Consider the following 18,000-nt stretch of genomic DNA (forward strand, 5'->3'; position numbering starts at 1 on the left):
TAGAGGAATCTGGCCTCACAGTGCTGGTCACTCTGGAGGAGAAAGCTGCCAACCAAGGCTTTTCTCTACACTCTGCTATTTTCAAAGGGACAGGGCATTAGGAGAATAGTTTCCCTTAGCTCTAACTTCTTCTCCAGGCAGACCTCCGGGCTTAGCCCAGCCAGCATTGACTGACTTGCCCTTCCTGGAAAGCATTAAACACCGAAGGAGGAAGTAAGACCTCCCTCGTTCCAATAGCCTTCAGACATGATCCTCCGGGAGATGGGTATGTGTAGTCAAGCCTCTCTCTGTTCCATCTAGAAAAGAACTCAGCCTAATTACCAAAAAAAAGACATATATTTATGTGCAGAGTGGATGGAAGGGGAATGGTGTCCAGAGGTCCCCTCCATGACTGGGAATGGCTGGCCCGCATTAGAGGGGGTGCCTCGGTTGCCCTCCTACCTTCTCCAATTAAGAGAAGGCGTGGGGGCAAAAGTAATTGGCCTCCTGTTGAGTGAGTCCCAGGACTGCTTCGCTGTCACTGCAGTCTGGGCACACTTTGGAGGAAGGTGCGGGCTGGAATCTCTCCCTCCCCCCACCCGCCACGGGGCCAGGGAAGATGGGCAGGAGGTGGGGCAGCATATACAGCACAGACAAAAGGTTCTGCAGAGCCCTCTTCTCTCTGGTGCTCAGGTCCCTTAGCTGAGCGCGGCGCCCCATCCGGCCACTGAGTGACCTTCTGGCAACTGACGCCCCCTTCCCGCGGTGCCCAGCCGCGCGACCCGGGCTGGTCCTTTAGTAGGTGTCCACGTCTCTCTCCCAGTACCTCGACAAGGAACGCCCCTCCCACCCCTCACCACCAACACCCACGACGCCTTCCCCCATCCCCTTTCTATTGTCTTCAAAGAGATAAGTGGCTCTCACCAAGCACACCCAAATGCACCTCCCTTTTGTCAAGCTCCCATTTCTCTGAGCCTTAGGAGCCCAGGAGCGAGTGCAGGGTAGAAAGGGGGGAGCGAGGGGGTAACCCGCGAGAACTTGGCATCGCAGACCCACCGTGTCCGCCTCGCAAGGATGCCGGTGACCTGTAGATTGCAATAGGCACTGAATGATGCTTGCTGCTGCCATGGAAATGGTGGATGTGGTGCGCTCCCAAACTGGACGCCCCCCACGCCACTCCTAGGAGGCCGCTGAGGGTGAGCGGGACTATCCAAAGCAGGGCCAGGCGCCCCCCTGCGCCGCCGCCGCCGCCGCCGCCGCCGCCGCCCCCGGGCGAGCCCAGCTCGGCGCCGCACCGGAGCATCCTCTGGTACATGGCGGGGCGCCCGCCGAGGGGCAGCCGCCGCGGGAGGCAAAGTTTGGGGCGCGGGGAGAGGAGAGGGCGCAGGGGAGCAGGCGGCGCGGAGTGGGCTGAGGGTCCGGCCGCCTCACCGCGCCAGGGCACCCATCCTCTCCCTCCTTCGGACAGTCTTCTCGGGGTCCTGGAGTCCGCCGTGCCTAGCACCCCAAACAATCCGAAACATAGCCGAGGCGAATGCAGCTGGAGAGGGGCTTGTCCGGAAAGGCAGCCCCGGGAACAGCAAGCGCGGAGCGGGTGGCTGCTTCCAGATTTCCAGGGCTCCAGGTTCTCGAGAGATACTCCCAAAGAGTTTCGGGCGAGAGTGCGTGCCGGCGGGTGGGGGGCCGAAAAATTGTTTAAATCTCCTCCTGGAGGGTCCTCACTTCTACATGACAGCCATCCACCGCGAATCCACTAGGTAAATCCAATTAGCTTTGTGTGCGGGGACTAAGGAGGCCACTTCGCCGGCCCAACCTCCTTTCAAGACAGAAGCAGACCCCATGGAATCCAGGCGCCCCTTCCCTCCATTCAGCCCCGGCCGGCTCGCCCGCTAGCGCCAGCCTCCCCCGGGCAGCGCGCGGAGCAGCGGCGCGCATCGCCTGCTCCCGAGGCAATCTCCGCGTCCGCCGCCTCCTGACACTTACGCCCGGCGAGGGGTTCAGTGGGAAGAGTGCGCCCTTCTGAAGGAAGTGGGAATCGAACGGGGGAAAGACAGCTGAGAAGAAGATGCGGACGAAGGAGTAAGGGAGAGAAACAGAAAAAGAAAAAGAAAAAAAAAAGAAAGAAAGAAAAGAAAAACCACACACGCTGGTGAAGCAAGGGGCTCTATGCAAATCTGCAGTCTCCAAACAGCAAATCACTGAAGCTCAGATGCAATGCAGAGGACGAGCCTATGTAACGAGGGAGGCTGGTTTAGCTTCCCACGAAAATCGCCCTGCTTTGCCTCTCCCTTGCATTCTCCACGCATCAAAGGGACACGTGTAAGGCGAAACGGGAACACCCTAAAAAGCAGCTCTCCCTCCACCAGGTGATCCCTCCATCTGAACTACAATGGCAAATGGCACCCTTCCCCTACACAATGGTTTAGATGTAACCAGTGTCTTTAGAGATCTTAAAAGGGAGAGAATTCGGGTCTTTTTATTGGACCAAACTTGTTCTACCAGGTGTTTAAACCCAATCTGCTAAATATGGCTTGATACCTTGTACTCAAGCATCAGTTGCGATGATCTGTTAATCACATATGTTACTCATAACAAGGATTCTTCATCCCACTACCATATTATAACTCATATAAGGCAGTGGAAGTTCAGGGGACCAAAACTCACAGGGAGGGAAAAGGATGCATTAATTTGGCAGCTGCAGAAGAGGCAGAAAGTGGAAGAATGCGAAGAGAGGAAGAGAAGTGTCAGGACAGAAACAGGAAGAAAGCAGAAAAGAAAGAAATGGCATGAATATAATTGCTTGTATTTCAGTCAATATTTTAGGAATATTTAAGAACTTCCAAGACCTCCATAGAAGCCCCGCTGTGATGATCTTTGCTAAGGGTGGAACTCCTCCTTTCTCTCATCCTGTCTTATAAAGAAAATAGCATCAGGAAATGAAAATTCCTAAATCTAGTGCCCCCAAGGGAAAGAGGACATTTATATGCTTTTGATGAAATACAGCATCTTTAACTGAAAGCTGTGTGTCCTAGATGAAAGACCAGCAAAGCCAGCATAAATTTAAGAGTAGAAATCTAGCAATGCAAGTGGACTTAGCTAGGAGGACCACAGGCACTGGATGCTGGTGATTAAGACTTGGGACTATGATTTAAACATTGCCGTGATTTCCAAAAGATGATAAAAACCTATGACATGTCTAGTGGCTGGACTTTTTTTTTTGTCTTTATTTCTATTTAAAGCCAAAAGAAAGCAACATTGAACAGGAATGATTTCTCACTAGCTTCTCATCATCTACATAATTGTTATCAACAAATATAAAGTCCAATACTTTTTAAAAAATGTAATTCTGGGAAGATTTCATTCAAATCAGCTACTAACCCAAGTGGCCATTTAGATTTGTATATTGCTTCCTAGTCCAAAGATTCAACCATGGGACCCTGATACCCACTATATAAATAGTGTCCAGTGGCCCCCAAATCACACCTGTAGCAATCACACATCTCACATTCCTGTCAAAGGTTTATTTTATGATACTAAAAGATAATTCTTCAGTAGTATATTGATTGAAACAGTTCAGCCTTGCTAAACACGATGCTTTTATCTATTTAAATATGCCATGTCTCCCAACCGTCCACAGCTCTCAAACACCAGCAGACGCAAAATCTATCATTTTCCACCGTGAACTGTTTCTGCCCTTGCCCCCAGTCATTTCTTATTCATTTTGTTATTTTGCAACATATGTATTTTAATTCACTAACAAGAGTCGTGATTATTCGTTTTAAAAATATCAAGTAGAGCTTCAAAAAGAAAAGGAAAATCATCCACACAGTATGTTTTCAGGACTGCAGGTCCATATTCTGAATTTGACATTTCATAGCGTTAGCATGGAAAGAGCACTGGATTAGGAGTTAGGAAATCTGTACTGCATTTTTGATGCCACCATTTGCTGGTTACATCACATTAGTTACTCAGGCTTTCCCTGAGGCACTGTGACTTCCTTTATAAAATAGTCATGTTTCTATCTTTCCTAACAATCCCACAGGGTGGAAAGGATATCATGCAATATTTAATGTTGGTGTTCTTTAAAATATGTCAAATGCTCCCTGCAATGAAGGCGTTATGTCTCTTCTCTCATACAGGTCTAACATATTCAAGGTGATCACCATGCACAATACATTCGGTTGCCTTCCATCTAAAAGATACGTAGAACATTGCATTGTTCTCCAATACCCTCATATATTGTGTTAATCTGTCCTTCCCTCCCCAAATAAATGGTAGATTCCTGAAGGGGACAAGAGTCAAGTCTTCATTCCTACTCCCTCTAGTGTCCAGCATATGTGAAACATATCTAGTCTCTTAGTACTTACAGTCAATTCTCATTATTCACAGTAGTTGTGGCAAATAAAGTCCCTGTGAACACTGAATTAGCAAATACTGAACCATTGCTCCTATGGGGAAATACAGGGCTATGTTCCTGCAAACCTCTGATCACATTTTCATCACTGAATCAATCCATTGCCTTGTTTTATGTGTTTCTGAATGATAATGACACCTTCTTTAATACATAATGTTGATTCATCAACATTGAACTCATGACCAGCAGCACTTTAACTCATGCCTGAAAGAAGCATATCTAATATGTATTTTCTCCATAAGGCACATCACATCTTTCTTGCATTTAGGAACATTAGACAGCCCTTTAGTATTATGCTTGAGGGCCATTTTAAACAGCAAAGTCACCAGCGTAAAACACAAAAACATGGTGCTAAAAAGACCTAAAATAGCGCACTTGTTTACAGTGTGAGAGCTGAAACAAGAAGGAAGCCAATAGTCTTGTTCAACTTCAGCCAGGAGCATGTGCATTGGGAACACAAACGTTTGCCATTCTCTGCATGTTTGCTAAGGATCACCAAAGTGCCACAGGCTACAAGTAAATAACAAGGACCAACTGTATTTGTTATTCTCTTGATTGCTAGGAATGGATAGGGCTGGGACTTCGGAGAGTGATTTGTATAAGGAAAAGCCATAGAAATAGAATAAGCATAGAAGATTGTGAATAACTTTCCCAAGAACATTTAATTAGGAGGATGCTTCCCCTCCTCCCCTACTCACCCGCCTGTCTTATATTGTCTGGGGCCTTGGGAGATAAAGGCAGGGTTAGAGAAAGGATAGGCCAGAAATCTTAGTTTTACAGGAGTCTCAAGAGCTAAGGAGAAAATATTTATGGCTGCCTCAAAAGAAGAAATTGTAGCTGTAGTCTTCCAGGCAGATGTCTAGGGCACCTTTGCAATACTTAGGAGGTTCTAGGGTGTATGCTGTGATACGGATACAGCAATATTTGTTATAAATGATTGTAATTTTGTGGAACAAGGAGCAATTCTCTTTCTAGATAGTGTAGAAAAAGTATTGTGGGCAAAAGCATGAGTAATCTGGGTGAAGCAAATAAAGCTTGTGTGTACCCATTAATTTGTGTCTCTTCAGCTAGTCAGTCTTTGCGTTTGCAATTTTGTTATCTAAGGGAAACTGAGGCAGCATCTCACAAATTGTTCTCAGGTGATTGAAGAACTGGTTGGAGGAAAGATGGTTTTTGGCTAACTGTAATGTATTCTAAAAAAATTCAGTGCAGACAGTGTGATATAAGTGTTTCTTAACGCTGTCTGCACCCTGAGAGTGTCAGTGCTTTTATCAGGAATTTATGCCCCAACATCTCAGTCAGAATTACAGAAGGCAGAGGTGGCTTCTAGAAGCCTTGGGCTACTATCATCTCTAATTATGATGTGGCTGTGCTCATTAGTTATAATATCTGTTGAAAATAAGTTATCACTGATGAAATTAAGGGCTTGTTAATTAGTCCAATGAAAGTTAGGAAGAAGTTATCCTTGGTGAAATTATTAATAGGCAAGATGCGTGAATTAACTAAATTTTACCTGAACACACCTCACTTCTACATAAATAGAGTATGTGACTCTAAGAGGCTTTTCACCCTTTACTATGAGGAATGGTTCCATAATAATAGTAATAATAAAAACTAACACTTATTTCTAGCACACTACTCTGAGTGATTTAAATGAATTAATTCACATAATCATTACAAAATGATATGAGGTAGGTACTACTGTTGATCCCTAACAGTTCTTAGCCACTTAATTCTGAGAGATGGTGAGATGGGTGCTGTCACTGAAATACTGTCATATTTGCTTCAGGAAAACCATTTTTGGAAGACATTTTTTTTTTTCAGGTACCTAAAAGAATAAAGAGCTGGCACTTCACCAAGCTTCTAGAATAGGCTATAAAATTTTGTGCCTACTCATTAATAAATGTCTGTATCTGTAGCAGAAGTTGGTCTTGGTCTTGAATTCATTATGAGCTGTACTTGTGTGAACTCTTGGAAACGGGGTTCACACTCAGTTGCTGCCAACAACCATGGCTACTGAGATCTACCTAAAAGAACCTAAGGACTGTATGTGCTAAGCTGTCCTAAGCCCACTCACGCCTGATGATTTATCATGAACAAGAACACAGGTAGCCTAAGTTGAACAACAGTTAAGAAATGAGAGATGGATTTGAAAGTCGAGAGGAAAAGAAAAAAGAAATAGGAAGAGACGGAAGAGGAGAGCGAGTGGAAGAGGGAGATTCTGGAGAAATGGGAAAGGACAGGCCATTTCAAGTTATTTCTTCATATTGCAAAAATCAACCTTTTTGTCTCAAGAAACAGGATGGTTGTCAGGCAGACACTTTCATCCTTTTCATATTTCCCTTAAGCTTAATTGGAAACCCTTAAAGCTCAGTATTAAGCTTTTTAAATAGAAAAGTAGACACTAAAAACAGCAGAGGGGAAGTATATTAAAACCCACAGGCAGCACTAATATTTTAAAAATTAAAAATGAGAAGAGTGTCAGTCTTGCATTTTGCATTTCTACCAGTATCCGCATAAAGTAAAGACAAGCAGACCCCACATATCCATCTACCTACTTTCCTGAGTTAGAAATGAGAGTCAATAAAAAGGGCCAGACTCAGAAGAGGGTTTGTTCTGGAGAGTTGTAAAGCTAAACTCCCGATCCTGTTACCCCTCTGGATTATTGCAGGTCCCTAAGAGTAAGATCAGAAAATGAGAGTAAGAGCATTGAGAATAATAATAATAATAATAATAATAATAATAATAATAATGATGCCAGGCTAAAAGCATCTCTGGAGATTTACTGCAATCTTTTTATTATTGAGATGATAAACTTGTGTTACAGAAAAGTCAGGTTTATTTATGAAGTGTTTACTTATCTTGAGGAACACTTTCACCTCCAACCACCGATAGTCCAGTCATAGATATAGATTGGTGAATTCAGTCAACTTAGCTATTACCTAGCTCCTCCCCAATGATATAACAAATCAGAGGGAGTGCTGGGGATCAAGATGAGCCAATGCTGTACTCAAGTCACTCAAATTGAATTCAAGCCTAGATGTGCAGTTTGACTTGGAAACACGACTAGATTTATTCAAGTCAAGATTGGTTGTGTTTAGCTCTGAAATATTCTATAATCTCTATCTTGTCTTTCATCCGATTTAATAAAAATTTCGTTTTTGGTGGCTTGCATACAACTTGGTGCTTAAGTACCAAGTCAGGGTCATAGAGATTTCACTATAACTGTAAATTCAAGTGTTGCAGGCATCACAGGAGCACCAACCAATAATATGCCATCTTTTAATCACTGTCAGCTTATATAGTTTGTAGAATTATTTCAACTGATTTCTGTTGGTGACAAACACTTCCTAGGCTCATGCTCTTTCAGTTTCAATGTGTTCATAATGTAGCGTGGCAACATGAGACTGGAGTGCCTGACTGTGAGTATGAATCCAAGCTTCATTGTTTTTATTCATGTGACATTGAGTTTAAGGGCCCCTTGTCCCAGTTTCCTCATCTGGAAAAGGATTATAATGCTAAATGTAATGAAATTGGAACCATTTCTAAAATCTATTAAACACATAATAAATATGTTATTGTTCTTTATTCATGTGTACTTAGTTTAGCTTATTTATTCTTTATTCATAGGTACTTTATGCTAAAGACATAAAGATAATGAGTTGCGAGGTGGTTTTTAATTTGGCCATACTCTAAAGTCTTCCCACTCTCTATAGTCAAGCTCAGCCACTTCTTAATTTATTACCATAGCCTCTGTTTCTCTCAATCTGTGTTGCTCAAACTTTAGTGTGCATAGGAGATACACTAGAGGGGCTAGAAGAGCTGTTAAATCACAGATTGCTTTGCTTTTGATTTCCTTAATCTTTGGAGGACCCTGATAATTTGCATTTCTAACAAGTTCCCAGGTGATGCTGAAGCTGCTAGTCCAGGGGAATGCCAAAGTCCTTGTGTCAGGTTTTATTAACTAACACATGGAGAGCTTTCTCATTAAGCTCCTTACCAATGATCTCACCTCCCCTTAGTTGATCTAGTATAACTACAGCCAGATCAGTGTTCCCTAAGCATAGATAATAGTGCTGTATCCAGTTCTCTTCTTTAAAGCATTGTTTAAAAACTTCAAGATGTCTATTATATAAACCTATTTGTTCTCATCTCACACCATGTAACTATAAATTCTCCTTACTACAGTTAGAAAAAAAATTCTATTTTCCTTCTCATCTTTTGTATTTGAGCTCTTTTATTTGTTGCCTTGCCAGTGGCTATGAGCAGGAACTCAGACACTACACTAGGGTTCAACTCTTGCTTCTACTAACTTGCTAGCTATGTGGCCTTGGGCAGGTTATTTAAGCTCGGTTTTCCCATTTGTAAAAAAGGTTAATTGTAGGGTTGTTGTGAGGATTAAATGAGTTGACAAATTTAAGTATTTAAAATACAATAGTGCCTAGAGTAAATGTGTGTGTATCTAGATATACACTACCGTAGTGTCTAGAGTGCATATATATATATACATACAAACTAGCTTTTTGCTGTTGTTTTCTGAAATGGGTTATTTTTCCCCCTGTTTTATGGTAGGGATAAAATAAATCAGAATTTATGATAATATTGTTTTCTATATAATTCCTAATACTGGTCATCCCAAATAGTCACCATAACAAAACTAAAGTAAACTAAACAAGAACAAAAATTAAAAAGTCCCTTCCAGGTCTGGGCATATCAGGCCTCCAGTCCAACCAGCACCAGCTAGAGAAAAGATCAGTGCCATGAACTGACAACCTGGGATCTGTCTGCCTGAATTCCAAGACACTGTCTGTCATACACGTCTATCACTGCAGAAAGAAGCATGAGATTGTTGAGAACAACTAGAAGTGGAAGGACAACTCTAAGGCAAGTTAGGGTAATATTAAGACTAAAGCATAATTTCCAAATTCTCTAGTAAACACAGATACTCAAACCAGTAACCAGAAATCATGTACCATATGTTTAATTTCCTGAATGTCCAAGGACTCAGAGCATAAACCAATTTGATTTATCTTTGCGAAAATATGTTGTGGAGCATATATTACAATTTGAATGCACTGAGAGGAACTTAATCATGCGATTCAAATTGAATCTCTATCTGGGATCTATAATCGAATCCCCACCCAATTCAAGAATTCAGGATATATATTTTATATATATGTACATATATATACACATAAATATAATATTTATATATATATATATATTTGTTAGGTTGCACATTTTGTCAGAGATATTTTGATGTTAATACTACAGATAAGTTGGTATGACTATTCTACTATAAAGACCTTTTTACCAAGTAAAATTAAAATTCTGTAGCATGTTATATTAAGCCCTTTAAAATGTGCCTCCATGCCTCTTGTTTCACCTCCATTTCAACTTCTGCCACTTTCTCCACAAACACCCCAGGCTCCAGCCACATGAATTTCTCGCTCTTCCGTAAAACACACTGCACGCTTTTTGTTGTTGTTGTTTTTGCTTTGACATATCCCACGCTATTCTCTCTGTAAAACTATATTTTCTACTTCCTTCCTCTCTTAGTATTGCATTAATTGTTCTATCAAATGTTAATATATATTTCTCCATTGGAAAAATTTCTGAACTCTGTCATTTTTTTGCTACCTTCTCATGTGTAGAATATTACAAATACCTAAAAAAAGAGTGAGGATATGTAACAGTGTATTCACATTACTATTGTGCAGAATAAATAATGATCAAAGCAACTGGTTAAGTCGATCACCATGTTTAGTGGTTAAAATCACCAAAGCCAACAGAGAAATGAAAAAAATCCTCTTCAATTTACCCTTACAGTTTTATTGGTGAGTTATTTTTATTATCTAAAATATATAATAAGTTTATGCTTAATTTTAATTTGAATGCTAAGTAAGCTGGTTATAAAGAATGATGGAATTCATTGTCATATTTTCCTACTCATATTATAAACAGATGTCTTTCTTTTCCATACTTCATAAAAAAAAGAAAGTACTGCCAAGCTAAGATGCTTGCTGCCAAGTTGAATTACAGAACAAACATTTATAGCCAACTTATAAATTCTTAACTATAGAGTTTTATAATGGAAATACTGTCACCATTTTCACTATAACCATTCAAATAATATTACTATAGCAAAACTTATCATCTAATATTTTTTTCTGGGATGGATGAGGGAAGACTAGCTATAAGAGTTGGAAAAACTTCCAGTAGTTCAATTCAAATTGCACAATTATTCCAATAGTTCAAGTCTCTTAGAATATTGATTTTAAAAGAAGAAGTATATGCTCCAAAACATTTATACTTAAAAGATAGGAAATTTTTTGATACCTGTATAAGAAATATATGACCTCTGAGGCATTTTGAAAAATTATTAATCAATGTTGCTTTTTTAAAACTGTCTTATTTTCCTTTTATAAAAGAATTGCTTTCCCTCACATTTTCTCTGTTCTATTGCTGAGATGATTCCCCGGAGAACTGTGTGTTTATCTTGACAGGTGTTAGTAGATCCACAGACCTCTGTGGAATTGTTCCTGGTTGTGTTCAAGTACAGTAGAAAACATTATGCCTGCAAAGTAATGAACTTACCTTATTGCATTCTAAATAAAATAAACCACACAGCAAGTGGAATTAATCTACTAATGTCTTCCTAATGAAGCTTTCATTAGACATATGCTGTGGTCTTCAATATTTAACACATGACAGGTATTAAAACAAAGCATATCTGATGATTTTTTTAAAGCATACTTGATGATTGCCTCTTACGTTATTTTTAAATGAACTAGATTACCTTCAGATTGCTTTAGGCACCTAATCAAAGAGATACAAGAACATATCTAGACTTAAGATTTTTTTTTTAATCAAATAGAAGAAACAAATGCCTCACTACTAACGCCCTTAAATAATGAAAACTGGGCCAGGTGCTCAGGCCTGAAATCTTAGCACTTTGGAAGGTGGAGACAGAAGGATCACTGGAGACTACAAGTTTGAGACCAGCTTGAGCAACATAGGGAGACCCCATCTCTACAAAAAGTTAAAAAAATTTTGTAGAGGCATGGTGATATATATCTGTGGTGCTAGCTAACATGGGAGGATCACTTTAACCCAGTTCAAAGCAGCAGTGAGTAATGATAAGGCCACTGTGCTCCAGCCTGGGTGACAGAGAGATCCCATCTCTACGTAAACAAATAAATAACACATTTATTTATTATTATCATTATTTTGAAACTAAGTTTCACTCTTGTTGCCCAGGATGGAGTGCAATGGGGCAATCTCAGCTCACCACAACCTCTGCCTCCGAGGTTCAGACGATTCTCCTGCCTCAGCCTCCTAAGTAGCTGGGATTACAGGCATGTGCCACCATGCCCGGCTAATTTTGTATTTTTAGTAGAGATGGGGTTTCTCCATGTTAGTCAGGCTGATCTCGAACTCCCAGCCTCAGGTGATCCACTCACCTCGGCCTCCCAAAATGCTGGGATTACAGGCATGAGCTACCACGCCTGGGCATATTTTTATTTATTTATGTGTTATTCTCATATTGAAGGGAGGGGCAAATTTCCAATTTTCTGTGCAATGTAAAATCTCATGCATTAATAAAATTTATAAGGCAAATATTAAGAATGGTATTGTTTTAGCCCAATTCACAGTGGTTTGCTTTAGAAGTAGCAAACACTGGATTCCCAGGCAAGATGGCCAAATAGGAACAGCTCTGGTCTGCAGCTCCTAGCAAGAACAATGCAGAAGGCAGGTGATTTCTGCATTTTCAACTGAGGTACCTGGTTCATCTCACTGGGACTGGTTAGACAGTGGGTGCAGCCCACGGAGGGCGAGCCAAAGCAGGGTGGGGCGTCGCATAACCCAGGAAGCACAACGAGTCAGGGAACTCCCTCTCCTAGCCAAGGGAAGCCAGTGAGGGACTGTGCCATGAGGGATGGTGCTATCCAGCCCAGACACTAGGCCTTTCCCATGGTCTTCACCACCAACAGACCAGGAGATTCCCTCTGCTGCCCGCACCACAAAGTCCCTGGGTTTCAAGCACAAAACTAGGTGGCTGTTTGGGCAGACACCAAGCTAGCTGCAGGAGTTTTTCTTTGTACCCCAGTGGTGCCTGGAATGTCAGTGAGACAGAACCATTCACTCCCCCAGAAAGGGGGCTGAAGCCAGGAAGCCAAGTGGTCTTGCTTAGTGAATCCCACCCCCCTGGAGTCCAGCAAGCTAAGATCCACTGGCTTGAAATTCTTGCTGCCAGCACAGCAGCCTGAAGTCAACCTGTGATGCTCAAGCTTGGTGTGGGGAGGGATGTCCACCATTACTGAGGCTTGAGTAGGTGGTTTTCCCCTCACAATGTAAACAAAGCTGCTGGGAAGTTTGGAATGGGCAGAGCCCACCACAGCACCAAAAAGCTGCTGTAGCCAGACTGCCTCTCTAGATTCCTGCCCTCTGGGCAGGGCATCTCTGAAAAAAAGACAGCAGCCGCAGTCAGGAACTTATAGATAAAACTCCCATGTCCCTGGGATAGAACACATGGGGGAAGGGGCGGCTGTTGGCACAGCTTCAGCAGACTTAATCATTCCTGCCTGCCGGCTCTGAAGAGAGCAGCAGATCTCACAGCACAGCACTCGAGCTCTGCTAAGGGACAGACTGCCTTCTCAAGTGGGTCCCTGATCCCCGTGCCTCCTGATGGGGAGACACCTCCCAGCATGGGTCAACAGACAACTCATACAGGAGAGCTCCAGCTGGCATCTGGCAGGTGTCCCACTGGGACAAAGCTTCCAGAGGTGGGAGCAAGCAGCAACCTTTACTGTTCCACAGCCTCCACTGGTGATACCCAGGAAAACAGGGTCTGGAGTGGACCCCCAGCAAACTCCAGCAGACCTGCAGGAGACTGTTAGAAGGAAAAGTAACAGAAAGGAAAACAAACAGAAGGAAAACTAACAAACAGAAAGTAATAGCATCAACATCAACAAAAAGAACAACCACGCAAAAACTCCATCCGAAGTTTACCAACAGCAAAGACCAAAGGTAGATAAGTCCACGAAGATGAGGAAAAACCAGTGCAAAGAGGCTGAAAATTTCAAAAACCAGAATTCCTCTTCCCGTCAAAGAGTCACAGCCCCCTGCAAGCAAGGGAACAAAACTGGACGGAGAATGAGTTTGATGAATTGACAGAAGTAGGCTTCAGAAGGTGGGTAATAACAGACTCCTCTGAGTTAAAGGGGCATGTTCTAACCCAATGCAAGGAAGCTAAGAACCTTGAAAAAAGGTTAGACAAATTGCTAACTAGAATAACCAGTTTAGAGAAGAACATAAATGACCTGATGGGGCTGAAAAACAGAGCACGAGAACTTCGTGAAGCACACACAAGTATCAATAGCCAAACAAATCAAGCAGAAGAAGGGATATCAGAGATTGACAATCAACTTAACAAAATAAAGCATGAAGACAAGATTAGAGAAAAAAGAATGGAAAGGAACGAACAAAGCCTCCAAGAAATATGAGACTGTGAAAAGACCAAACCTACATTTGATTGGTGTACCTGAAAGTGAAGGGGATAATGGAACCAAGTTGGAAAACACACTTCAGGATATATTCCAGGAGAGCTTCCCCAACCTGCAAGACGGGCCCACATTCAGATTCAGGAAATACAGAGAACACCACAAAGATACTCCTCAAGAAGAGCAACCCCAAAACACACAATCTTCAGATTCACCAAGGTTGAAATGAAGGAAAAAATGTCAAGGGCACCCAGAGAGAAAGGTCGGGCTACCCACAAATAGAAGCCCATCAGACTAACAGCAGATCTCTCTGCAGAAACCCTACAAGCCAGAAGACAGCAGGGATCAATATTCAACATTCTTTTTTTTTTTTTTTTTGAGACGGAGTCTCGCTCTGTCGCCCAGGCTGGAGTGCAGTGGCGCAGTCTCGGCTCACTGCAAGCTCCGCCTCCCGGGTTCACGCCATTCTCCTGCCTCAGCCTCTCCGAGTAGCTAGGACTACAGGCGCCCACCACCACGCCCGGCTGTTTTTGTATTTTTAGTAGAGACGGGGTTTCACTGTGGTCTCGATCTCCTGACCTCGTGATCCACCCGCCTCGGCCTCCCAAAGTGCTGGGATTACAAGCGTGAGCCACCGTGCCCGGCCAATATTCAACATTCTTAAAAGAATTTTCAACCCAGAATTTCATATCCAGCCAAAATAAGCTTCATAAGTGAAGGAGAAATAAAATTCTTTACAGACAAGCAAATGCTGAGGGATTTTGTCACCACCAGGCCTGCCTTACAAGAGCTCCTGAAGGAAGCACTAAACATGGAAAGGAAAAACCAGTTACCAGTCACTGTAATGTGAAACATCAATGTGTGTAAAGACCATTGGCACTATGAAGAAACTGCACCAACTAATGGGCAAAGTAACCAACTAGCATCATAATGACAGGATCAATTCAAACATAACAATATTAACCTTAAATGTAAATGGGCTAAATGCCCAAATCAAAAGGCATAGACTGGCAAATTGGATAGAGTCAAGACCAATTGGTGTGCTGTATTCAGGAGACCCATCTCATGTACAAAGACACACATAGGCTCAAAATAAAATGATGGAAGATTTACCAAGCAAATGGAAAGCAACAGAAAGCAAGGGTTGCAATCTTAGTCTCTGATAAAACAGACTTTACACCAACACCAACAAGCATCAGAAAAAGACAAAGGGGGCATTACATAATGGTAAAGAGATCAATGCAACAAGAACAGCTAACTATCCTAAATATATATGCACCCAATATAAGAGCACCCAGATTTATAAAGCAAGTTCTTAGAGACCTACAAAGAGACTTAGACTCCCACACAATAATACTGGGAGACTTTAACACTGCACTGTCAATATTATACAGATCAATGAGACGGAAAATTAGCAAGGATATTCAGGACTTGCACTCAGCTCTGGAACAAGCAGACATAATAGACATCTCCAGAACTCTCCACCCCAAATCAACAGAATATACATCCTTCTCAGCACCATATTGCCCTTATTCTAAAATTTACCACATAATTGGAAGTAAAACATTCCTCAGCAAATGCAAAAGAACGGAAATCATAACAAACAGTCTCTCAGACCACAGTACAATCAAATTAGAACTCAGGATTAAGAAACTCACTCAAAACCGCACAACTACATGGAAACTGAACAACCTCCTCCTGAATGACTACTGGGTAAATAACGAAATGAAGGCAGAAATAAAGTTGTTCTTTGAAACCAGTGAGAACAAAGATACAACATACCAGCATCTCTAGGACACAGCTAAAGCAGTGTTTACAGGGAAATTTATAGCACATAATGCCCACAGGAGAAAGCAGGAAAGATCTAAAATCAACACCCTAACATCACAATTAAAAGAACTAAAGAAGCAATGGCAAACAAATTCAAAAGCTAGCAGAAGACAAGAAATAACTAAGATCAGAGCAGAACTGAAGGAGATAGAGACACAAAAAAAACTTTCAAAAAATCAGTGAAAACAGGAGGTGTTTTTTGAAAAGATCAACAAAATAGATAGACCACTAGCCAGACTAATATATAGGAAAAGAGAGAAGAATCAAATAGACACAATAAAAAAAGATAAAAGGGATATCACCACTGATCCCACAGAAATACAAACTACCAACAGAGAACACTATAAACACCTCTATGCAAATAAACTAGAAAATCTAGAAGAAATGGATAAATTCCTGGATATATACACCCTCCCAAGACTAAATCAGGAAGAAGTCGAATCCTTGAAGAGACCAATAACAAGTTCTGAAATTGAGGCAGTAATTTAAAAAAAGCCCAGGACCAGATGGATTCACAGCCTAATTCTACCAGAGGTACAAAGAGGAGCTGGTACCATTCCTTCTGCAACTAATCCTAACAATAGAAAAAGAGGCACTCCTCCCTAACTCATTTTATGAGGCCAGCATCATCCTGATATCTTTTTTTTTTTTTTCTTTTTGAGATGGAGTCTCACTCTGTCGCCCAGGCTAGAGTGCAGTGGCGCGATCTCTGCTCACTTCAACCTCCACCTCCCAGGTTCAAGCGATTCTCCTGCCTCAGCCTCCCGAGTAGCTGGGACTACAGGCACCTACCGCCATGCCCGGCTAATTTTTTTATTTTTATTTTTAGTAGAGATGGGGTTTCACCATCTTAGCCAGGCTGGTCTTGAACTCCTGACCTCAAATGATCCACCCGCCTCGGCCTCCCAAAGTGCTGGGATTACAGGCATGAGCCACCGCGCCCGGCCCATCCTGATATCAAAGTCTGGCAGAGACACAACAGAAAAAGAAAATTTCAGGCCAATATCCCTGATGAACATCAATGCAAAAATCCTCAATAAAATACTGGCAAACCGAATTCAGCAGCACATCAAAAAGCTTAACCACCACCAATCAAGTCAGCTTCATCCCTGGGATGCCAGGCTGGTTCAGCATACACAAATCAATAAATTTAATCCATCACATAAACAGAACCAATGACAAAAAACACATGATTATCTCAATAGATGCAGAAAAGGCCTTCAATAAAATTCAACAGCCCTTCATGCTAAAAGTAATCAATAAACTAGGTATTGGTGGAACATATTTCAAAATAATAAGAGCTATTTATGACAAGCCCACAACCAATATCATACTGAAGGGGCAAAAGCTGGAAGCATTCCCTTTGAAAACCGGCACAAGACAAGGATGCCCTCTCTCACCACTCCTATTTAACATATTATTGGAAGTTCTGGCCAGGAAAATCAGGCAAGAGAAAGAAATAAAGGGTATTCAAATAGGAAATAGGAAGTCAAATTAGCTCTGTTTGCAGATGACATGATTGTATATTTAGAAAATCCCATTCTCAGACCAGCAACTCCTTTAACTGATAAGCAAATTCAACAAAATCTCAGGATACAAAATCAATGTGCAAAAATCACAAGCTTTCCTATATACCAGTAATAGACAGACAGCCAAATCATGAGCAAACTCCCACTCACTCACAATTGCTGCAAAGAGAATAAAGTACCTATGAATACAACTTACAAGGGATATGAAGGACCTCTTCAAGGAGAACTACAAACCACTGCTCAAGGAAATAAGAGAGGACACAAACAAATGGAAAAACATTCCATGCTCATGGATAGAGAGAATCAATATCGTGAAAATGGCCACACTGCCCAAAGTAATTTATACGTTTAATGCTTTTCCCATCAAGCTACCATTGACTTGCTTTACCGAATTAGAAAAAAGTACTTTAAATTTCATATGGAACCAAAAATTACCCCAAATAGCCAAGACAATCCTAAGCAAAAAGAACAAAGCTGGAGGCATCACACTACCTGACTTCAAACTATACAAGGTCACAGTAACCAAAACAGCATGGTACTGGTACCAAAACAGATATATAGACCAATGGAATAGAATAGAGGCCTCAGAAATAACACCACACATCTACAACCATCTGTTCTTTATCAAACCTGATGAAAACAAGCAATGGGGAAAGGATCCCCTATTTAATAAATGGTGTTGGGAAAACTGGCTAGCCATATTCAGAAAACTGAAACTGGACTCCTTCCTTACACCTTATACAAA

At 41.7% G+C, this 18,000-nt stretch overlaps 1 protein-coding gene across 34 annotated transcripts in view; it reads right to left on the bottom strand.

Moving 5' to 3' along the window:
* The window catches only part of NRXN1 (neurexin 1), a 1,138,820-nt gene that overhangs the window by 442,115 nt on the left and 678,705 nt on the right, over window positions 1-18,000 (bottom strand). For 2 of the 34 annotated variants that reach the window (XM_030826908.1, XM_030826906.1), the window contains exon 1: window positions 1,036-4,419. The exons of 30 other annotated variants lie outside the window; for them this stretch is intronic. In XM_030826908.1, coding sequence (XP_030682768.1) covers window positions 1,036-1,294 — 259 coding nt within the window. In that variant the 5' untranslated portion in view covers window positions 1,295-4,419. Of the gene's footprint in view, window positions 1-1,035; window positions 4,420-18,000 lie in introns of those variants that run through there. 2 more of the 34 variants (XM_030826909.1, XM_030826907.1) reach the window with 1 other exon arrangement.

This window comes from Nomascus leucogenys, chromosome 14 (assembly GCF_006542625.1).
Source record: "Nomascus leucogenys isolate Asia chromosome 14, Asia_NLE_v1, whole genome shotgun sequence".
NCBI lineage: Eukaryota > Metazoa > Chordata > Mammalia > Primates > Hylobatidae > Nomascus > Nomascus leucogenys.